Raw genomic sequence first — 24,059 nt, forward strand, 5'->3', positions numbered from 1 at the left:
AAAAAATGAACACACACAAATCATCACCCTTTCTGTGTAATACTAATGAAATCCATCAGGAAGAGAGAGAAAGAAAAATTCCATTTAAAAGTACTAAAAGTACTAAATTTAAACACATCACCTCTAATCTCATCACAGTACTGCTAACTCAAGCCTGCACTGACACTACCTCCCTTAGCTTCTTTTTTTTTCTTTTTTTTTTCTTTTTCTTTTTTTTAATTAAATTTATTTATTTAACTTTTAACATTCATTATCACAAAATTTTGGGTTACAAATTTTCTCCCCTTTTATCCCCTCCCCCCCCAAACACCAAGCATTCTAATTGCCCCTATGACCAATCTGCTTTCTCTTCTATCACCCCTCTCTGCCCTTGTCTCCGTCTTCTCTTTTGTCCTGTAGGGCCAGATAGCTTTCTATACCCCTTTACCTATATTTCTTGTTTCCTAGTGGCAAGAACATTACTCGACAGATGATCCTAACACTTTGAGTTCCAACTTCTTTACCTCCCTCCCTCTCCACCCCTTCCCTTTGGAAGGCAAGCAATTCAATATAGGCCAAATCTGTGTAGTTTTGCAAATGACTTCCATAATAGTTGTGTTGTATAAGACTAAGTATATTTCCCTCCATCCTATCCTGTCCCCCATTACTTCTATTCTCTTTTGATCCTATCCCTCCCCATGAGTGTCGACCTCGAATTGCATTCTCCTTCCCATGCCCTCCCTTCTATCATCCCCCCCACCCTGCTTGTCCCCTTATCCCCCACTTTCCTGTATTGTAAGATAGGTTTTCATACCAAAATGAGTGTGCACTTAATTCTTTCCTTTAGTGGAATGTGATGAGAGTAGACTTCATGTTTTTCTCTCACCTCCCCTCTTTATCCCTCCACTAATGAGTCTTTTGCTTGCCTCTTTTATGAGAGATAATGTGCCCCATTCAATTTCTCCCTTTCTCCTCCCAATATATTTCTCTCTCACTGCTTGATTTCATTTTTTTAAACATATGATCCCATCCTCTTCAATTCACTCTGTGCACTCTCTCTATGTGTGTGTGCGTGTGTGCATGTGTGTGTGTGTAATCCCACCCAGTACCCAGATACTGAAAAGTTTCAAGAGTTACAAATATTATCTTTCCATGTAGAAATGTAAACAGTTCAACTTTAGTACGTCCCTTATGACTTCTCTTTGCTGTTCACCTTTTCATGGTTCTCTTCATTCTTGTGTTTGGAAGTCAAATTTTCTTTTCAGCTCTGGTCTTTTCATCAAGAATGCTTGAAAATCCTCTATTTCATTGAAAGACCAATTTTTCCTCTGAAGTATTATACTCAGTTTTGCTGGGTAGGTGATTCTTGGTTTTAGTCCTAGTTCCTTTGATTTCTGGAATATCCTATTCCATGCCCTTCGATCCCTTAATGTAGAGGCTGCTAGATCTTGTGTTATCCTGATTGTATTTCCACAATACTTGAATTGTTTCTTTCTAGCTGCTTGCAATATTTTCTCCTTGACCTGGGAACTCTGGAATTTGGCCACAATGTTCCTAGGAGTTTCTCTTTTTGGATCTCTTTCAGGCGGTGTTCTGTGGATTTCTTGAATATTTATTTTGCCCTCTGGTTCTAGAATCTCAGGGCAGTTTTCCTTGATAATTTCATGAAAGATGATGTCTAGGCTCTTTTTTTGATCATGGCTTTCAAGTAGTCCCATAATTTTTAAATAGTCTCTCCTGGATCTATTTTCCAGGTCAGTTGTTTTTCCAATGAGATATTTCACATTATCTTCCATTTTTCCATTCTTTTGGTTTTGTTTTGTGATTTCTTGCTTTCTCATAAAGTCATTAGCCTCCATCTGTGCCATTCTAATTTTGAAAGAACTATTTTCTTCAGTGAGCTTTTGAATCTCCTTTTCCATCTGGCTAATTCTGCTTTTGAAAGCATTCTTCTCCTCATTGGCTTCTTGAACCTCTTTTGCCAATTGAGTTAGCCTATTTTTCAAGGTGTTATTTTCTTCAACATTTTTTTGGGTCTCCTTTAGCAGGGAGCTGATCTGCTGTTCATGCTTTGACTTCATGTCTCTCATTTCTCTTCCCAGTTTTTCCTCCACCTCTCTAACTTGATTTTCAAAATTCTTTTTGAGCTCTTCCATGGCCTGAGCCCATTGGGTGGGCTGGGACACAGAAGCCTTGACTTCTGTGTCTTTGCCTGATGGTAAGCATTGTTCTTCCTCATCAGAAAGGAAGGGAGGAAATGCCTGTTCACCAAGAAAGTAACCTTCTATAGTCTTATTTCTTTTCCCTTTTCTGGGCATTTTCCCAGCCAGTGACTTGACCTCTGAATATTCTCCTCACACCCACCTCGCCTCCTGATCCTCCCAGCCAGCACTTGGGGTCTGAGATTCAAATGCTGCTTCCAGCCTCAGGGCTTTTGGTGGTGGCAGGGCTGCTATTCAGTGTGAGATTAAGTTCAGGTGGTCAGGTTGGGGCAGGGCCGCCTCTCAGGCTCAGTTCCTTCAGGGGGTTTATGCAGAGTCCTTCAACAATGGATCCAGGCTCCTGCCTGCTTGGGGAGCCCTGGTCTGCCGCCGCCTCTCAGCTTCTGCCTCCCGAGGGGGCCCGAGCCATGGGGGCACCCCACTCCCCTCTCGACCCGCCAAAGAGACTCTCCCACCAACCCCCATCACCTGTGGGTGGAGGGACTCGTGCGGCCGCTGGAGATCCTGTCCCTGAAGCCTGCTCGGATCTGTTCCTCTTGGTGCTGCAGCCACGGCAGGTCTGGGCTGGGCTCTGAGTCTGCAGCGTGACGGACCTTTTGCGAGAGGTTTGCAGGTCCCTCTGGAACAGAAATCTCCTTCACTCCACTGTTCTATGGCTTCACTGCTCCAGAATTCGCCGTGAGTTACTTTATACAGATGTTGTATGGGTTGTGGGTTCGGAGCTATGTGTATTTGCATCTTTCTACTCCGCCATCTTGGCTCCGCCCCCAGCTTCTTCTTCCCTCTGATTACAGGACTAGAATATGAAGCACCAAAGTGGTCCCAGTGCTTTCCTTTATAGAGGGTAAAAACTCGACTTTTGTGCTCTCTCCACTCTGCATCTGCTGCCCTGCCTGGTTTTTTCAAATCTTGGGAGAACAAGATGCCTTCTGGTGTTCCCAACCTTTTCCCTTCCCACTCAGCTCTGAGAAGGCTGGGGCTGTCTTTTATATACAAATCACTCTGGTCCCAGATCAAGCCCTACTTAGACACTGTTTGGTCCATGACTGGCTCAGCATGAATGCAAATAACAATTGCTTCTATTTTGGCCAGAAATCATGAAGGTCTTCCCCTCCCAGATCTTTTTTTCTAAAGGGGGCCATTCTATGCCTCATCTTTTGTTAAGCCTTAATCACTGAATGGGCGCTGCCTTCGTAAAAGTTAGACCTGTTAAAGTCCTTAGCTTGAAAAGGTCAAAGTCCTTCATTTCAGGCTGGGCTACTGGACCCAGATGCTTCAGGAGCAATGAGTGAGGCTGGTGACTTGACATAGCCCTCCCTCACTTAAATCCAATTCATTTGTATGTCATGGCATCACCTCCCTGATGTCATGGTCCTCTTCAAGAATGAAAGACAAGCATCAGTAGGGCTTGGCACAGAGTAGGCGCTTAATAAATGTTTATTGGTTTGGGTTGGAAGTATAAAATATTTGGGAGTCTGCCTATCAAGACATACACAGGAACCATATGAACACAATTACAAAACATTCTTTACATGGATAAAGATGGATCTAAATAATTGGAGAAATATTAATTACTTATGGTTAAGCGAAGCCAATAGAATGAAAATTATAATGCTACCTAAATTAATTTACTTATTAAGTGCCATAACAATCAAATTTCCAAAAAGTTACTTTATGGAGCTAGAAAAGTAATAACAAAATTCACTTGGGATAATAAAAGATCAAGAATATCAAGGGAATTAATTTAAAAAAGGGAAGAAGGGGGAGATTAGCAGTGTCATAGCTTAAACCATATTACACAGTGTTAATCATAATTAGGTACTAGTTAAAAAATAAAAAGGTTAATCAATGGAACAAATGTACAGAAGCAAATGAGCATGACACGTTAAAGATTTCTAATATTGGGGTAAAAATTCACTATTTGACAAAAAACATTGAGAAAACTGAAAAGAGAAAAAGAGAAACTAGTATAAACCAGTTCTAGCAGAAACCAGGTATAGATCAATATCTCCAGCTGTATACCAAGATATGCTTCAAATGAGTACATGATTTAGACTAAAGGGTGATGTAAATAAAAGAAGCGAGGAAGAAATTGTCTGTCATATCTATGGATAGGAAAAGAGTTCATGACCAAACAAGAGATAAAGGATAACATAATGTAAAAATAGAGAATTTTGAATAAATAAGATTTAAAAGGTTTTATATAAACAAAATCAATGTAGCTAAAATCCTAAGAGAAACAGATTAATAGCAAAAAAAAAAACTTTACAGATTTTTCTGATAAGTTTCATTTTTAAATATATAGGGAACACGTTCAAATTTATCAGAATAAGAGCCATTTCCCAATTGATAAATGATCAAAAGATATGAATAGGTGGTTTTCAGAGGAAAATATGCAAGCTACTGATGTCAGTATGACAAAATGCTCTAAATCATTAATAATTATCCATCAAATTGGCAAAAATGAAAAATGACAAATGCTACAAGGGCTGTAAGCAAACGTACTTTAATGCATTATTAGTGGTGTTGGAAACCGGTCCAGTCGTTCTGGAAAGCAATTTGGAACCATGCCCCAAATGCCCTAAATTATATATATTTGTTGATTCACCTAGTGATATATCTATACTCCAAAAAGATCAAAGAAAGAGGAAAAGATCTTGTATGTACCAAAATATTATTGCAGATCTTTTTGTGAAGGCACAGAACTGGAAACTGAGAAGGTGCCCATCAATTGAGGAATGACTGAAGAAGTTGTATGCACGTGATAGTATAATTGTGCTGTAAGGAATTATGAAGAGGATGATTTCAGAGAAACATGGGAAGACTCGTATGAACTGTTGTAAAGTGAGCAGAGTAACGTATACAATAATAGCAATAATATGAAGACAAATAACTTTGGAAAAACTTGAGCATTTTGATCAACACAATGACCAACCACAGTTCTCAAGTTCTCAAGAAGAAAACACACTATCTATCTCCTGCAAGAGAGGTGATGAACTCAGGGTACAGATTGAAACATATTTTTTGGACATGTCCAACGTGAGAATTTGTTTAGCTTAACTACTTTTTTGTAATATGAGTTTTGTTTTTGTTTTTCTTGCTTTCTTTAAAAAAATTTTTTTTAAATTTATTTTTAGTTTTAAACATTCATTTAGATGCATACCCTTTGATCCAGCAATATTGCTTCTAGGACTGTATCCCAAAGAGATCATAAAAATGTACATGTACACATGTACAAAAATATTTATAGCAGCTCTTTGTGGTGGCCAAGAACTGGAAGTCAAGGGGATGCCCATCAGTTGGGGAATGGCTGAATAAATTATGGTATATGAATGTAATGGAATACTATTGTGCTTTAAGAAATGATGAACAAGAAGACTTCAGGAAGGCCTAGAAGGACTTACATGAACTGATGCTGAGTGGAAGGAGCAGAACCAGGAGAACTTTGTACACAGCAACAACTACAGCGTGCGAGGAATTTTTCTGGTAGACTTAGCCTTTCACAGCAATGCAAGGACCTAAAAAATTTCCAATGGACTCGAGGCAAAATGCCATCCACATCCAGAGAAAGAACTATAGCATTGGATTGGAGAATGAAGCAGACTTATGTTTTGGTTTTTCTCATAGTTTCTCCTATTCATTTTAATTCTTCCATGCAACATGACTAAGGTGAAAATGTATTTAGTAAGAATGTATGTGTAGAACCCATATAAGATTTCACACCATCTGTGGAGGGAGGGGGTTGGATGTGGGGAAGAAGGGAGGAGAAAGGGGAAGAAAATCTAAGATTTATGGAAGTGATTGTAGAAACCTGAAAACAAATTTAAAAAATTTTTAAAAGTAAGCATTCATTTACACATGATTTTGAGTTTCAAATTTTCTCCCCATCTCTCCCCACCCCATATGGCATGCATTTTGATTATCCCTTCCCCCAGTCTGCCCTCCCTCTTATCTCCCTCTCCTTACTTTCTTGTATGGCAAGATAGATTTCTATACCCCATTGCCAATATATCTTTTTTCCCTAGCTGCATGTAAAAACAATTTTCAACATCCGTTTTTAAAACTTTGAGTTCCAAGTTTTCTTCCTTCTTCCCTCGCCCCCCCCATTGAGAAGGCAAGCAATTCAACGTGCAGTTATGCTAAACATTTCCCTAATAATCATGTTGTGAAATATTAACTATATCTCCTCTCCATCTTATCCCGCCCCCCCCCCCCCACTAATTCTATTTTCAGCTTTGACCCTGTCCCTTTACAAAAGTGTTTGCTTCTGACTACTGCCTTACCCAATCTGCCCTCCCTTCTATCATCCCCACACCCTTATCCCCTTCCCCCTTACTTTCTTGTAGGGTAAAATACCCAATTGAGTGTGTATGTTATTCCCTCCTTAAGCCAAATCTGATGAAAGCAAGGTTCACTCATTCCCTCTCACCTCCCCCCTTTTCCCCTCCATTATGATACTTTTTTCTTGCCTCTTTTGTGTGAGATAATTTACCCCATTCTATCTCTCCCTTTCTCCTTCTCATCCCTTAATTTTATTTTATAGATATCATCCCTTCATATTCAACTCACCCTGTGCCATCCATCCATCCATCCATCCATCCATCCATCCATCCATCCATCCATCCATCTATCTATCTTTCCTCCAACTTCTCTAATATTAAGCAAGGGCTCATAAGTTATAAATATCTTTCCATGTAGGAATGTAAACAGTTCAACTTTAATAAGTCCATTCCTATTTACTTTTTTATGCTTGAACCTTACATCTGAAAGTCAAATTTTTTATTCAGTTCTGGTCTTTTCAGCAAGAATGCTTGAAAGTTATCTGCTTCATTGAAATTCCATTTTTTGCCCTGGAGTATGATACTCAGTTTTGCTGCGTAGGTGATTCTTGGTTTTAATTCTAGCTCCTTTGACTTCTGGAATATCATATTCCAAGCCTTTCAATCCCTTAATGTAGAAGCTGCTAGACCTTGTGTCATCCTGATTGTATTTCCACAATACTCAAATTGTTTCTTTCTGGCTACTTGCAATATTTTCTCCTTGATCTGGGAACTCTGGAATTTGGCTACAATATTCCTAGGAGTTTTCCTTTTGGGATTTCTTTCAGGAGGTGATCAGTGCATTCTTTTGATATTTATTTTACTCTCTGGTTCTAGAATATCAGGGCAGTTTTCCTTGATAATTGCTTGAAAATGATATCTAGGCTCTTTCTTTGATCATGGCTTTTTGGACTTCTTTTGCCATTTGGGTTAGTCTATTTTTCAAAGTGTTATTTTCTTCTGTATTTTTTAGGGTCTCCTTTAGCAAGCTGTTGACTCATTTTTCATGATTTTCTTGCATCACTCTCATTTCTTTTCCTGATTTTTCCTCTACTTCTCTTTCTTGATTTTCAAAATCCTTTTTGAGGTCTTCCATGGCCTGCAACCAATTCATATTTTTCTTGGAGGCTTTGGATGTATTGACTTTGTTGTCTTCTGGTGGTATGTTCTGATCTTCTTTGTCACCAAAGTAAGATTCTATAGTCTGACTTTTTTCCTTCTGTTTGCTCATCTTACCAGCCAAATACTTGACTTGCTAACTCTTTGTCAAGGTAGGACTCTGCTTCCAGTGAGGATGGGGGAAGCTGTCCTAGTATCTGTGTGATTCCCCCAACTTCTATGGACCCAGAGCTCTGGAAGCAGCTGCTGCTGTCTCCTCCTCTGCTGTGGGACTGGGGTTGGACCCCAATAGGACTGCATCCTTGCCCTACTCAAGTCTGACAAGAGTTTTCCCACTGACCTTCTATGCTGCTTTTGGCATTTGTGGGTTAAGAAGTCTGGAAACTGCCACAGCTGCCAGCAATTCAGTCCCCTGAGGCCTGCTCCAGCCAGTCTGTGCTGGCTCAACCCACACAGGACTGTGCTCCACTCCCAACCCAGCGTGACAGATACTTCCTGTGGACCTTCTAGTATATCCTGGGCTGGAGATTTGCCTCACTCTGTCACTTTGTGGGTTCTGCAGCTCTAGAATTTGTTTTGAGTCATTTTTTATAGGTATTTGCAGGGGTTTGGGGGAGAGCAAGCAGGTCTCTGCTTTCAGTCTGCCATCTTGGCTTTGCTCCTTTTCTTGCTTTCTTAATGGGGGTGGGAAAAGTGAGAGGTAAAGAATCTGAAAATTAAATTTAATTATTAAACAATTTTTTTAAAGAAATTAAACTTAATTCAAATCAACAAACATTTATCAGGTGCCTACTATGCCCAAAGCCTGGTGTTTGAAATATGCTTGAAAGAAATCTTGACAGATCTTTTCCATTTTTCATTACTTGTTGTCTTCATTTCCATTTTCATTGTTAAATGCCTTTAAGATGCTATTGCTTTATTGTCTCTAAACTTTCTGCAATCTTTTCCTTTCACTGTTTCTCTTTATTATATGAGGTAACACTGTTTGTAGACCCTTTTTCTTTGGCCCCCTTTCACTTCTGAGGAGATGGTGTGAGAATGGAGAAAAAGGTGACAAGAAAGTGCTAAGAATTTCACAGTTCTTAGGCTATTTATAAATATTAACTTAACTGTTGGTACTTTAAATGTGAGTGATCAACAAGCCTACACACTACTAATGGAACTGAATTGTATTTATCTTATATTGTCTTTAAATTAAAGCCTGAATACAAAAGGAAACTGTAGTTAAAGGAAAGATGGCTGACAAATTCTTGTGTGAAAGACAAATAAAGGAGTTAACAGAATTAGTTTTATCTTATGTCTAAAAGCAACAGAAACATCATTTCCTGGGACATTTCATCATTTTAAATTGCAGGGAACAAGATAAGCAATTGTAATGAAAGCTTATGCACCAATATTAGTGGCAAAAGATGAGGAGGTAGAGAAATCCTATGAGGAACTCAATAGCACCACGTAAATTAAATCAATTATAATAACATATTAGATCATTTAAATTCAAAGGTGAACATTGAGAAAAGTATTAAAATATATAACTTAAAAATATGGCACAGGCACAAGAAATAATAGAGGTTTATGGGCTACACATATATACTCATATTTCATAAATATGTTCTTAGAGAATGGAGTAGAAAAATACTGGACATATGAGTACCAAATAACATAACCAAAAATTAAATTGGTTATATTATAATAAACAAGGAGTTACTAAATACTAACATGGGAGCCATTATCTAATGTAGTCAAAACAATGATGTATTAGAACAAAAATATATATTTTAATACAAAAATAAAGGAAAAATAGTTTTTATTTAAAACAACTTCAACTTGACCTATTTAACAAGTTACTGATTCCAAAAAATTGGGAAACAGAAGGGAAACTGTACTGGCAAAACAAGATATTTCATAAGCAAGTTTATCTCATATAAATTAATTGCTGTAATAAATTGTCCAAAAGGCTTAGAAATCCCCTCAAGAAACCAATCTTTCCAAGTAGAGAAAGATCCCATCCAAGGACAATACTGGTTTAAAATATATACTCATTTGCAGAATCTTACAGAGAATGGCAGAAAACCTAAAGTGGTTTAGCAAAAAGCAACAGAGGGAACAATAAATTTAAAGGAAATTTTTTTTATAGATCCTGCTAATCAGCAATGCTTCATGAACTTAAGGACAAAATTCCAAGGAGGATGACAAAGAGATGGAAGATGGAAAAGACTTGAAAATATTTACAAAATTTTTTTGATATCTTCTGTTTCTTACAGTTATTCCAAATATCCCTCCCTCTCCCATTCCCAGAGAGCCATCCCTTATAACAAATATTTATATATTTATAATATTTATTAATTATAACAAAATTTTTAGAGAGGAAAAAAATAACAGCTTAACTGATTGATACATTGAAAAAGCCTGAAAACATGTGCAGTAATATCTGTGGACCTCTTCCCTTCATGAAGGAGTGGATTGGGGGTGTCCTCTAATATTTTTTTCAAAGTAGTTCTGTTGGATCTTCATAATTTTGTTAAATTTACTTTTGATTTTTCGGTGTGTAGTTGTTCTTTCCATTTACTCTGCTACAGTCACTGTGCATGACTTGTACATCTTAAGTAACACTACACTGTAAAGCTTATGGTTTCATTGAGTTACAAAAGCCCCTCTACCACAACAAGGCAGTGATGGGGAAGGAGTGTTGTTTCGTTGTTCTGTCACGTCCTACTCTTCCTGATCCCATTTGGGGTTTTCTGGGCAAAGATACTACAGTGATTTGCTATTTCCTTCTTTAGCTCATTTTACAGATGAGCAACTGGGTCAAAAAGGGTTAAGTGACTTGCCCAGTGTCACCTAGCTAGTAAGTATTTGAGGCCACATTTGAACTAAGGAAGATAAGTCTTCCTGACTTCAAGCCTGGCATTCTATCCAGTGAACTATCTAAGCCGAAAGTTTCATGCAAAAATGGGCATGATAAAAGACAAAAACAGTACGTATTTAACAGAAGCAGAAGAGATGAAGAAGAAATAGCAGAACTACACAAAAGAACTATACATAACCAATTAACACAATTAACATAACCAATAACCACAGTTCTGTGGTTACTGATCTAGAGCCAGGCTTCCTAGAGAATGAAGTCAAGTGGGTCTTAGGAAGCACTGCTAACAATAAGGCTAGTGGAGGTGATGGAATTCCAGCTGAGCTATTTTAGCTGAGCTAAAAGATGATGCGTTAAAGTGCTGCTCTCAATATGCCAGCAAATCTGGAAAATATTACAGTGTCCACTGGATTGGAAAAGATCACTTTACGCGTCAATCCTAAGGAAAGACAATGGCAAGAAACATTCAAATACTTGAACAATTGTGCTCATTTCCCACGTCAATTAGAGTATGCTTAATATTCTGCAAGCTAGGCTTTAGCAATGTGTGAACTGAGAATTACCTAAAGAAAAGAGCAGGCTGGTTTTCAGAGAGAGAGGAACTAGAGACCAAATTACCAACATTCACCAGACTATGGAGAAAGCAAGGAAATATCAGAAAAAAAGATTACACTAAAATCTTTGACTGTGTGGATCACAACAAAGTGTGATAAGTCCTCAAAAGAGATGGGAATACCAGATCATCGTATTGTTTCCTGAGGAACCTGTATTTGGGCCAAGAAGCAACAGTTAGAACCAAACATGGAACAAGTGATTGGTTTGAGATTGGAAAAGGAATACAACAAGGCTTTATATTGTCACCTCGTTTAATTAACTTATATGCAGAGTACACCATGCAAAATACTAGACTGGATGAATCAAAAACTATCATTAAGGTTACTGGGAGAAATATCAACAATCTCAGATATGCACATGATACCACTGATGGCAGAATGTGGAGAATTAAGAAGCATCACGATGATGGTGAAAAAGGGGAGTGTAAAAGCTGACTTGTAGCTTTACATTAAAAACAAAACAAAACAAAAAAAATAAACTAAGATCATAGCAACTGGTCCCACCACCTCCTGGAAATTAGAGGGAGAAGAAATGGAAGCAGTGTCAGATTTTAAGTTATTGGGCTCAAAGGTCATTGCAGATAGTGACTGTAGCCATGAAATTAAAAGATGGTTGCTACTTGGAAAGAAACTTTTTCAAATATGGACAGCATACTAAAAAGCAGAGATATCTCCTTGCCAAAAGAGATCCACATAACGAAAGCTATGGTTTTTCCCATAGCAACGTATGGCTGCGAGAGTGAGACCATAAGCAAAGCTAGGCACCACAGAACTGAAGCTTTCAAATTGTGGTGCTGGAGAAGAGTTTTGAGAGCCCCTTGGATAGCAGGGAGGTCAAAACAGTCAATACTTAAATTAAGTCAGGCTACTTATTCACTGGAAGGTCAAATGCTGAAGGTAAAGTTTGAATACTTTGGTCACATCATGAGAAGATAGGGTTCACTGGAAAAGACTCTGATGTTGAGAAAGATTGAAGGCAAAAGCAAGAGGGAACAGCAGAGGATAAGATGGATAGATAATACGGAAACAATGAACATGAACTTGAATAGACTTTAAGAGACAGTGGAGGATGGAAGGCCTGTTGTATTATGAGCCATGGGGCCATGCAGAATTGGATATGACTGAACAACAAGATGTCACTGTGTATATTATTTTCTTGATTCTGCTTACTTCACTCTGCATCAGTTCATATATATATCTTTCCATGATTCTCTGTATTCATCACACACATTACAAAGTACAATTATATTCCATTAGAATATATTCCATTACATTCATGTATGAGTTTGTTTAGCCATTCCTCAGTTGATGGGCATTAAAAAAAAGGAACACAATCTAACCACATGCACACAACAAAAAACCCCAACAACACAAAAAAACCTTAGACTCAGAAACAAATAGGATAGCTAATATTATATTTTAATTATTATATTAATATATTGTAACATATTATATATATATTATATAGTATTACATATTAGTATATTAATGATAACTGTTAAAATTAGTATACAACAAATTTTCTCACAAACTGTAGCTTGGAATTTGTAATCTTATGTATGATTTTATTTTGTTCAAATGTTTGAAGAAGAAACAAGTCATATCTCATTTTAAGAATGAGATATTCATGAAGAGCTGTGTAAATCAAATTTTTGTAATCTAAATAATTATAAGCAGGAATCCTTTGCTGACTGTTTAAAAAAATATTGCCCCCTAATTGTCTTTTTATTGAAAATCTATTTTTTTCACATATTGGGTAGCTTAAATAACATATATCTGTACTTTTCATAGCTATTATCACATTTAATCTTGCCAACACCTCTGTGATATAAGAACTGGTTATTATTCACACTTTATGAATTATGAAACCTGTGATCCAGAAAAAACTAAGTAATATGCTGAAGGTTACCCCATTAATTTATATAAAAGGAACTTGACAACTTCCTCATTTGGTTCTCTTTCCATTATATCAGATTTTTAATTTCTAAACAAAACTATCCCGGTATAACTGATTTGTATATTATAAAGGAACTGCTATCTAGAGACCAAAGGCATTCTAGGGTATGGCAGTCAGTAAATGAACAAATATTAACAAATTTAGAATATGCTAGATACCCAGGACACAAAGAAAGGCAAAAACAGTCCCTGCTATCAAGGAGCTTGAATTGTAACAAAATGCCTCCCTGGCAGGATCCCAGGAGGCTGACAACTGGCCCATAGAGAGAAGGAAAATGATAAAAAGGGGAGGAAAGATAGGAATAAAGAAGACAGGATGATAAAAAAAAAAGAGAGAAGCGAGAGGTTAGAGAAAATAATAGCAAAGCAGAACAATTATCAGCCTGAGAAAATCAGGGAGAAAAATAGTTAAAACACTACCCCAGCCTGAATATCACTTCAAGTGTCTCCCAAACTGAATTCTGATTGCTACTTAACCTGAACATCTTGGGGAAAAGAAGTGGAAAATATCTGAAAATTCCATCCTCCACCTAGTCCATACCATTCTGTATGTGCAGAATTCCCAATTCTCAAGCCCTCCTACCTGGGTCCCTGTATCCCTGTAATATTATACTTGGACCAACAGAATCCATACTGCTAAAAAAAAAAAAAAGGCAAAATAACCTCAAACCCACTCACCCACTTACACACCTTTGAATGCTATGTACAACTACATAAAATGTTATTTTAATTTATATAGTCCTTAATATTACATCTCCCATCTCCCTACTTTTCCCCCACCCTATATCCACAATGCAGTCTTAGCTCATCTGTAACTCCCAGAATCCCTGAATTCTTTTAAAATGTAATCCTTGTTTCCCCAACCACTATACTTGGTATTCATTTTTTTCTGCATAGCCATCCTGTTCCCCCAGAAGGAGAATAGTAACCCACATGTAGTAAGTAAGTGTTCAATAAATGCTTGCTCTGCAGTCAGAGGATCTGGGCTGAAATACCACCTCCACACTACTGTGTATCCTTGGGCACATGGTTCACTCTCCTTGGACCTCGGTTTCCTCATCCAGAAAAAGATGGGGTTGAACTGAGGGCCTCTGATGTCCCTTCCAACTTTAGCTCCATGATCTTATGAATGAAAGTTTCACAACTGTCTCTTTACACCACACCCAGGCTAAGTAGGTCAAGCTGTTATTATTAGTTTGCTGGATGGGTAAGGAACACATCACACAAGTTATAAGGAGGAATTAGAACAGCTCAGCTGTCCCTCTCAAAAAGACATCCCCTCCCTTGTCCAAGTACAAATCCTCCAAAATGAAGGGGGTTAGTCTGAGGTCCTTGTATTATGATTTTGCAAACAGTTTAAATGGCTAAGGCTTTTCATTCAAAACACATATTAAGGGCCTACTAACACCAGGAACCAAGCTAAGCTCTGGGGATGCAAAAGGACAAGACAGGCCCAGTCCTCAAGGAGTTTACCATCTACAGCCTGGGAGAGTTGGGGGGCAGGGGAGGAGAGACACAAGATAATAAACATATGCAAAACAAGCTTCTGGACACATAGAAAATGATTAACAGGTAAGGAACTGGAAGCAGAGAGGCTGAGGATGTCTAGCCGCAGGAGGTGGGATTTCAGTTGGAATTTAAAGGAAACTTTTTACTTTTTCAAACCCTGCATGTACAGAGCACAAAAGAAGAAAGTCTCCGTCGTTTTGTACAGGGTCTACTTCGTGTTCATGAGAGCTTCCAGGCCTCTGGATGTTTAAAGGTCTCCACAGCTGACTGAATTTCAGTGTGGCACTTACACTCTGCAGGAGCCTCCGACACTAACCTTTCCCCTTTTCCACTGGACTCTGCATTGGTATTAATAATCACTCTTTTTCATTGTTTTGTCGCTTTTTTCGGCCAGCCATCCCAACTGAAGCTTCCTTAACCTACAGAAGGCCAGGCTAAGGCTGCATGGATTCTCGGTGGTTACAACGATAAAAGTCAGCACGTGTCGAAGGCTGAAGAAAAAAAGGTATAGTTTGGGAGAGGCGTTATATAAAGAGGGGCGGGAAGGGACCGCCTTCTTCATCCCCAGGGTCCAATCCTTTCCCTCCAAACAGAGAGTCCTCCGCAACTGATTGGCTAAGAACAGGAATGACAAGCTAGGGCGGGGCCCGGAGAGACGTCCGTCACGTGCGGCCTGCTCCGGAGGTCCTGCGTAGTCGCAGTGCCCTTCTGAGCTACTCGCGAGTTGGGGTGGGGAGGAGGGGCCCGGCGGGGGGGCGGGGGTGCTGGCACTCCTGGTGGCGCGCCTGCGTCGTGGGTGCTCCGCGGGGTAGTGGCTGCCTCCGCCTCCGCCTTCTCTGTCGGTGCGGCCGCCGCCACCGCGTTCGAGTGTAGATTTCAGAATCCCCCGGAGCTGTAACAATGAAGCAGAGTTCTAACGTGCCGGCTTTCCTCAGTAAGCTCTGGACGCTGGTGGAGGAGGCCCACACTAACGAGTTCATCACCTGGAGCCAGGTACTGCGGCCGGCGGCCTCCGACTGCCTCGGCTCCCCTTCCCCTGTCCCCGGGCCCCCGTCGAGGCCTGCCGGGGTGGGGGAACATTCGCATCACCCCCCCACACCTCCTTCCGGGCGCTCCCTGGACACGGGTCCCCCCTCCCTCCCCTGGATTCCCCCCGGTATTGTTCCCCCGGCGGCTCCGGGAGAACGTGCGTTGGGAACGCGGGACGCCGCTCGGACTAGCCGTGCTGCGCCCCGCCGCGGAGCGGCCTCCTGGGGGCGGGGAGGGGGCCGCGGCTCCCGGAGCTGGGCACGCACCTGCTGCCCGCCGGGCTCGGCCTTCTCCGGCTAGCCTGGGGGGGGTCCCCCTGCGAGGGAAGGCCGGGGTCTAGAGCGGCGCTCGGTCTTGCGTGCTCCTCCATCCTCCGTGCCTGGGGCTGGGGGAGGGGGCGGGCCTAGATCCCGGAGCTCTGCGGCTCTCCTCCAGCTGAGATCTTCCACCCTGCCATCTTTCCTAAGAACTCCATCGCTACACGCCCCTCAGGAGAAGAAGGAGGAAAGCGTCTGCCTCCGGGAGGGGTAGGAGGGTCGGGGAGGAGAGTGGGAAGGGTGCCGACCGTCATCGCGGCGGGATAACTGACTCTAAAAATCAAGTGGTTGGCCAGAAAAAGGAGAATTAATCGGACATTTGGGGCCACTTTACAGGTTGTGTGTTTTAAGGATTGTGTGCCTTGGTGGTAGGCCGTCATGAAGCCGTGGGCTGGAACAGAGGAGCGACCCAGCCGGGTGATGTCATGGAAAGAGCCACCCTGGGCAGAGTGGAGAGACCTAGACTTCCCCAAGGTCACACCAGTTGGGATTTGAACCAGGGCCCTCCCGCTCTAGCGCTCTTTCTCCTCCTGCTTTCATTGGTTCCATTACTTTTAGCAAGTCACTTAACCTTCTGTGGCCTCAGTTTTCTCATCAGGAAAATGAAAGTCTTTGACTAGCTGATGATCTCCGGGATCCCTTCCAGTTTGAGCAAAGCCTTGTGTAATGGAAAGGAAGGAGTTGTGTCAGCACTTGGCATGTGGAGAGGCTGGGGTTCGAATTCGGTGGCTGCCGCTATTCATTTTGAGTGACCCTTGGCATATTTATTTGAACTTTCCAGGCCTTTGTTTTCTGATCTTATAAAATGGAATCCTATTAGGTTGTGACACTTAAATGAAGAGAAGAAAGGAATAAGCATTTATGTAGTTTCTACTGTCTGCCAGACGCTGTGAAGAGCGTTACAGATGTTTTCTTTGCTTCTCACAATAACTCTAAAGGTTGTAGTTGCTATTATCCTAGTGGAGGAAACTGAGGCAAACAGAGTTTTAAGTGACTTGCCCAGGTCACTTAGCTAGTAAGTGCCTGAAGTTGGATTTAAACTTAGGTCTTCTGACTCCAGCCCCGGTACCATCTATTTCACCACTTAGCTCCATCGAATGAGTTAATATGTGTAAAGTACTTTGCATACCTTAAAACCTGTGTAGTGTAGCTCATTAATCCTATGCCAGCTAAATGCAAACACAGAGGCCATTGCTAAGTTATGAAAGAGAAATGAGTACTGTGTCATTGTTAGATATAGTTACTCAGTGGAAGGGTAAGTCCCTGTTTGAATGCATCAGTTTGCCCTATTCAAAAATAATGTTCCCTTTCATAGAGATCATAGATTTGAAGATGGAAAAAACCTTAAAAGTTGTCCTGTCAAGCCCCCACCCCCTTCCATTTTATTGGTGGGGAGACTGAAGCCTAATTTCAATGTCTTGCTCAGTCACAGAGATAGTAAGTGGCAGAGGCAGGATTCTAATCCAGGACTTTTGATGGCAGATCCAGTGCTCTCTGCATTGTTCCAGAATGTCACTATATATAGCCTCACAGCACTTTGTTCTTATTTCTCCTATACACTTAAGTACTCTTTTATATTGTACTTATTCATCTTTATATCTTATTAGATTGTAAGATTTTTAAGGTGAGATGAACTTTTTTTGTGTTTTCACCCAACACAAGAAAAATCTGTGCTTAAATATTTGTTGCATTGTTGAATAGTTTATAGTCAGTCCTTAAAGGTCATCATAGAATGCTAAATAAACAAATCCTTCCAGAACCATCATTTTATATTAGTACATTAAGTTCTACGATTGGTTTCTGTGAAGGAATGATTGATTTAAACTGGGGTGGAAAAGAATGATGTAATCAGCAATTTGGAGCTACAAGTGAACCTTAGAGATCTTATAGTCCATCTTATAGTGTTTATTTTGTAGATGAATAAACTGAAGTCCTGAAAGGTTGAATGACTTAAGATGGTATGATATAGAACTGGAAGGGAGGTCATCCAGTCCAACCCCTTCATTTTACAACTAGAAAATTAAGGCCAAAGTAGATTAGTCAGTTAAGTGACTTGCCCACAGTCTCACAATTATTAAATAGGAGAGCACAGATCTTAATCTAGGTCCTCTAATTCCACATCTAATGCTTTTGCTACAAAAATACTACTTGTCTCATGTTACACGATTAGGCACAGGTGGAACTAACACCTACTTTTCTGTGTTCATTGTAGTATCCTTTTCTATTATACCATACCAGGGACAAGTTTAGTATCGTTCAGGCTGCCAGTGATGAATTCGCATTGACCTATCACTTGATAACTAGCCTTCAACTGGTGCTGTTCTTTGGAAGAATGTAGCCAAGACCAAGAAAAGGGGACAGTATGTGCCAGTGTTTGGACAGAGATCCAGAATTCAATTCAATCCAGTAAACATTTATTAAGGGCATACTGTAGGCCAGACACTGGAGGAATGAGAACAAAAATGAAACTGTTCCAGTCCCAACACGCTTTCATTCTGTAGGAAACAACAGGTACATAAAGAAATAAATACAAAATTTATACATGGTAATTTTGGGTGGTGAGGAGAATCTACAAGGGGGGAAATTGGGAAGAGGGGCATATAGGAGGTGGCACTTAAGCTGAACCATGCAGGGAACTAGATTCTAGACTAAATTATTATTATTTTTTATTAATCTCTCATAGGGGTCATATCTTTGTAACTTCTATAAACCTTCCTCAATGCTTTTCACATAATAGACTCTCAGTAGATATCAGTTTAGACCAAGTGACCTTGGGACAGTAAAATATCTAATGGCCATTTCTTTGACCTCTCCAGTATCTTACAAAAACCTTGACTCATGTCTGGGTTTTTGTAATGCTGCTCTCTTAGTTCTCCTGCTTTGATGGCCCTCTTTATTATCCTTTGTTAGGTCACCACTCATGTTCCACCCCTTAACTGTAGGTGTACTCAGGAGGAAGGCTCTGTACTCTTGCCTTCTCTCTTTCTATACCTCTTTCTCAGTGATCTTCATAGATAACATTGATTCAGTTAGCATTTCTCTGTATCATTCTATAGCCTTTTAAGTGCCTCTGTTAGGTTTTGGATCCATACATTTTCTTCTTGCCTGTTGGACATTACCCACTTTGTGCTTCGTAATCATCTCAAACTCAACATGCCCAAAATAGGATTCATTATTAAATCAATGTAAGTGGTGCTTTATAAATGTTTATTTCCTTCTTTTTCCTCTAAACTTCTCTCTTTTTACTAACTTCTGTTCAGGGCATTACTGCTTCTAGTCACCCATGTTTACGGTATAGGAGTTATCCCAAACTCTTGACTTAACTTTCTTCCACCTAGCCAATTACTTTCCAAGTCTCCTCAGGTCTACCTCTACATCTCTTGAATCCATTCCCTTCTTTCCACTCCTCTAAGAACACTATTCTAGTTCAGGTATCCCTCAATTAGAAGTTTTCTAATTGGTCTCCCAACTGCAAGTTTTTCCCCTCATCAGCCCATCTGTCAATAGCTGCCAAAGTGATGGTCTTGGAGGCAGTGTGGTACAGTGGAAGGAATATTGGATTTGGAGTCAGAGGACCTGATTTCAAATACTAGCTTTCTTACTGACTGATTTTCAGCAAATGATTTTACTTTTATGGGCCTCTTCTTTAAAATGAAGAGTTAGGAGGACTGGATGGCCTTTCTAGACCCTTCCTGATCTGAGGTTGTGATTTGATGGCCGTGTTACTCTGCTATTACAAAAGCACTACTGCCTCTCTGATGAAAATTTTTTTTTTTTCTGTTTGGCTTTTATTAACACTTAACCTGTTTTCCAGGCTTATTTGTCTCTTCACGTATTCTATAGTCCCATACAGGTCTTTACTTTCTATCTTCCCTGTCTTTGCTTAGGCTGTCACTGTTGGGAATACACTCTTCTTTCTTATTTCTTAGAACTTCCCTATCTTTTTCAAAGCTCAGTTCCAGTATCACCTCTATACTGTTAGAATGAATGAGGTCCTGACTACTCTATTTCACCCCTCCCCCCACTACAGGCTGTTTGTCTCTCCATTCAACTAATTACCTTAGAGATTTACTTCATACTTATTTTGTGTTCTTTCCTCCTGTAGAAAGTAAGCTCCTTGAGGGCCGGCATTTTGAGTTGTTTTCTATTTTCTTTGTATTAACCTCTGTGGTAGCAGAGGTCCTTGATAAATGCTTGTAAAAAGTATACAACTTAGTCTTCCTGTCCAGCTTTTTTGGCTGACAAAATGAATATTAGGATGACTGCCTTTACCTACTTCTTAGGAGCACAGAATTATTTACAGCAACAAATCATGTTATGATCTCTTCATTTTAAAGATGAGGAAATAGAGATTAAGTGAACCTCTCAGGGTTATATGGTATTAGAACTAGAAAAAGTAATGCATTTGCCATCTCTTCTAGTATGTAGTGGTAACATAAGAATAATGTATCATATTTTGGTGGTTATTTATTGTTCTTTATCCACATTTGGAAAAATACTTTAGCAGTCCAAATGTTGAATGATTACCCAAATATCTTCCTAATTTCTTAACAAATTTGTTGTTTCATCTATAAAATTAGTGTCTTAGTATTTTTTCCCTTAAAAATATGCAAATTTAAAAAGCTTTCATAAATGAAGTCTTGCCCAGGAGCAGCTTATTGAATCAAAATCTCTGGTCTCTTAAAGACTGAAGGTCTGCTTTCCATCTACTGTGCCAGTAGGTTGACTCTGATTATTATATTGTTATTTGCTATTTGGAGATTTTTGAAATATTGATTTGATATATTTGATATTGAAATATTTGATATAATAGAAGGAATACTCCCCTGAGAATCAGAAGACCCAATGAATTCCAGCTGGATTCAAGCTCTGCCACTGACTTGTCTTCTTACAAGTTACTTTCTACCCTAGACCTCATTTTCCTTATCTGTGCAAGAAGAGATTGGAATAAATCAGTGTTTAGAGTTTTTGTTTATAATGGGAAAGGGGAAGTAAAGGAAAAGAAGGCTGACTGTTTTGCCCTCCTCTTCCACCCCCACCCCCCAAAAGAAAGAGAATAATTTGAGCATTTTTTATAATTCACCAAAGGAAAAAGAATGAAGGCTAGAAACAGTTTCAGAACAGCTTTGAAAGTTAAATGTTGAGCTTATTATATACTTGAAGGGTAAACTGTATGTAATAGAGATTCTTTTATGAATACTCATTTTCTAGTCCATCATTTTATTTGGTATTTAAGTTTGAAGTTTAAAAATTAAAATGAACCAAGATGGCCAGAAAAAAAAAAAACACCCAACTCACTTGGCAACAACAGCTCTTGGACTTGAAATATGTTGACAGAACTCTTAAGTGCAGATCAGCCAATCTAAAAAGCAGGTTGGACCAAAATAGAGGGAATAAAACTTTTTGTCATATTGGAAAAGTTTCCTTACATTATTAGTATTTTAATAATTATTATTTAATATTTTAAATAGAAGATGTTGCTAGCACCATAATCTTACAGAACCCTCATTTAATTTTTTTCCCTTGAAATACAGATGATCTCTTTCCTAAAGATTTCTTCAGTGTGCTTTTTGTAGGCACTTTGGTAGAATTCTAACCTATTCACAATTCACTAGGTGGGGCAGTGGATAGAGTGCCAAAAGTCAGGAAGACTCATCTTTTTAAGTTCAAATCTGGCCTCAGACAATTACTAGCTTTGTGACCCTGAGTCAGTTACTTAACCCTGTTTGCCTCAGTTCCTAATTTGTATAATGAGCTGGAGAAAGAAAAGGCAAACCACTGAATGTGACTGAATAATAACAAAATTAAAAATGTATATATACCTTAAATTGTATACCTATTTCTTAGGAAAATTAACGTCACTTCTTGAATTACCCTGTATACAAACTTCAGAAAGGCATATTTCTGCTCAGCCTGAGTAAAAACTTAAAATGTTCCCGAAGTAAAACGGACTGTCTCAGAAGTCGTAGTGAGTTTTCAGTCATTGGAGGTCTTCAAAGCCCAACGATCTTACTGTATGTGTATGTGTAGATAAGATTGCGAAAAGTCAGAGTTGGAATAAAATTTACAAAGCTGGGTAACAAGTACACTCTCTAACAAGAAGTTCTGTACAAATGTCTAACCTGACAAAGTGTGAAAAGAATGATTTAGGGCTAGACTGGAGAATTCATGAATTCCAGGTTACCTTAGAATTCATTCTATAAGCTAGGTAGTAGACTTTGAGCAAACAATCAACGTGCATTTATTAAGCTACTATTCTAAGAATAGTGGGCAAAAATGAAACATCCCCTGTTCTCAAGGAATTTCTTATTCTATGAGGGAGACAATATGTACACATATAAGTAGTGTATACACAAGATAATTTCTGCATGGAGACATTAGGAACAAGGGAGAGTAATAAGCTGAAAATAGAAAAGATAAATCAGGTAACCCTAGGATGGGTTGGGAAAAGGAGACTGGAGATAGGAAACCAAATAGAAAACTAATGTAGAAGTTCAGGTATTTTGTTAGGGGAAAGTAATAAGCATTTGTATGATGCCTGCTATATGCTAGGCGCTGTACAGATATAATCTCATTTGGTCCTCAAAACAACCTTGCAAATTAGGTGCAAAGTAGTGAATTCATTTTGCTGGTGAGGAAAAATGGAGGCAAACAGATATAAGTGACTTACCCAGGGGCCAAATAGCTAGTATGTGATTGGAGACTATATATAAACTCAGGTCTTCCTGACACCAAGCCCAGGACTTTGAACCATTGTGCTTTCAACTGCCTCTAACACCATATATTTTCCAACTCACAAAGTAATATTACTGTTGTGATAACTTTTTTAGGAAAACAGATCTAGGTTTAGGCCAACTGGTAGTAAATACTTAATACTAAATTGGGAGAGCTTTATTGAAGTGTGGTTTGCCAGGTAGGCAATAGTGCCAGTGAGCCCTTCTAAAATTGCTTTGAGAGCATAAGAATACTGATGATATTTCTGTTGGTTATCAGCTACCTCAAAACACTCTTGATATTTATTCAGACAGTAAAGGCATTGATTTTATTACCTTTTTTTTAAAAAACTGTGAATTTGCAAACATTAGCCAACATTTATCTTCTTAAGGATTTTTGCCTGGATTAAATGAAATGAGGAAATGTACTTATGTCTTGTTGAATTTATCTAAAATGGGGCTATCCTATACTAATACCCTGATTGTTAATATTACATGCCATTAAACCATTAATATTAATGATAGAAACTGGAAAATGGACATGGAACCTTCAACTTAGAATATCCCTTTAAATGGGGAAAAAATTCTGTTTTATACTATGGTATTGTTATCTGTAAAATTCTGTGTCAAATAACACCAATTGAATGCTTAAGACTGTAGTCATGAAAAGTGTAACCCTACTGTTTAAACTAGTTATGGAAAATGATCATTCATTGTAATCCTTATTTTCAAATAGGAACACAAGACAAGGGTTGAAACTTTCATAAGGCTCCTGAAGGGATGAAAATAAAAAAAAAAATGTAGTCATACTTAATTCCCATTTCTGTTAAGCTCCATATGCTAACTAGAACATTGTGTTAACACTGCTAGCACTTAATGCGAACTTTAGTTAGTTAATGATAGCTAGAAAAGCAAAAACAAGACACTACCACATTTTTAAAATTGCCATTTGAGGATGCTGTTGATTGTTATGTTTCTGGTTCCCTTCATGCTTGTTTGCTCTGTTTAGTGTTGAGGCAGTTCAGCATTTATGCTGAGTGAAAATCTTATTAAGGCCTCTTTAGAAATAGCAGCTGTTTTTGGAATCAGATAATCATTCATTCAAAAAGCTTTTATACTTGTTATGGAAAATGTCTTTTATCCATCCTAAACTTTAATTGGAAATCTAATCATACCTCTGTATCTTCTGCTCTGTTACAAATAATAAGATGGCAAACAAACAGGATAGATTATGTGGTAGAGTACTGTTCCAAAGCTGGCTTATTCCTAGCTTCCTGGAGCCATGTCTGAATACTTGTAGCCAATCAGTTGCCAATACAGGTTCATTGAGCAGAAATAGCTTGGGGTAAAGTAGTAAGGGGAGGGGAAGTCAGCCTGAGCACATTCTCTTGATGATGACCAAATCTTTTATGAAGTGAT

At 39.0% G+C, this 24,059-nt stretch overlaps 1 protein-coding gene across 6 annotated transcripts in view; it reads left to right on the plus strand.

Annotated features, from left to right (window-relative positions):
* Positions 1-15,460: 15,460 nt before the first annotated feature.
* Positions 15,461-24,059, plus strand: part of HSF2 (heat shock transcription factor 2) — a 43,718-nt gene continuing 35,119 nt past the window's right edge. For 3 of the 6 annotated variants that reach the window (XR_011974504.1, XM_072643177.1, XM_072643178.1), the window contains exon 1: positions 15,461-15,574. Coding sequence is in view for 2 of the 6 variants with exons in the window: in XM_072643177.1 (XP_072499278.1) it covers positions 15,482-15,574 (93 nt within the window). In the remaining 4 variants the exon portion in view is untranslated. Of the gene's footprint in view, positions 15,575-15,663; positions 16,138-18,165; positions 18,439-24,059 lie in introns of those variants that run through there. The other 3 variants (XM_072643181.1, XM_072643180.1, XM_072643179.1) reach the window with 3 other exon arrangements.

The sequence above is a fragment of the Notamacropus eugenii genome, chromosome 2 (assembly GCF_028372415.1).
Source record: "Notamacropus eugenii isolate mMacEug1 chromosome 2, mMacEug1.pri_v2, whole genome shotgun sequence".
NCBI lineage: Eukaryota > Metazoa > Chordata > Mammalia > Diprotodontia > Macropodidae > Notamacropus > Notamacropus eugenii.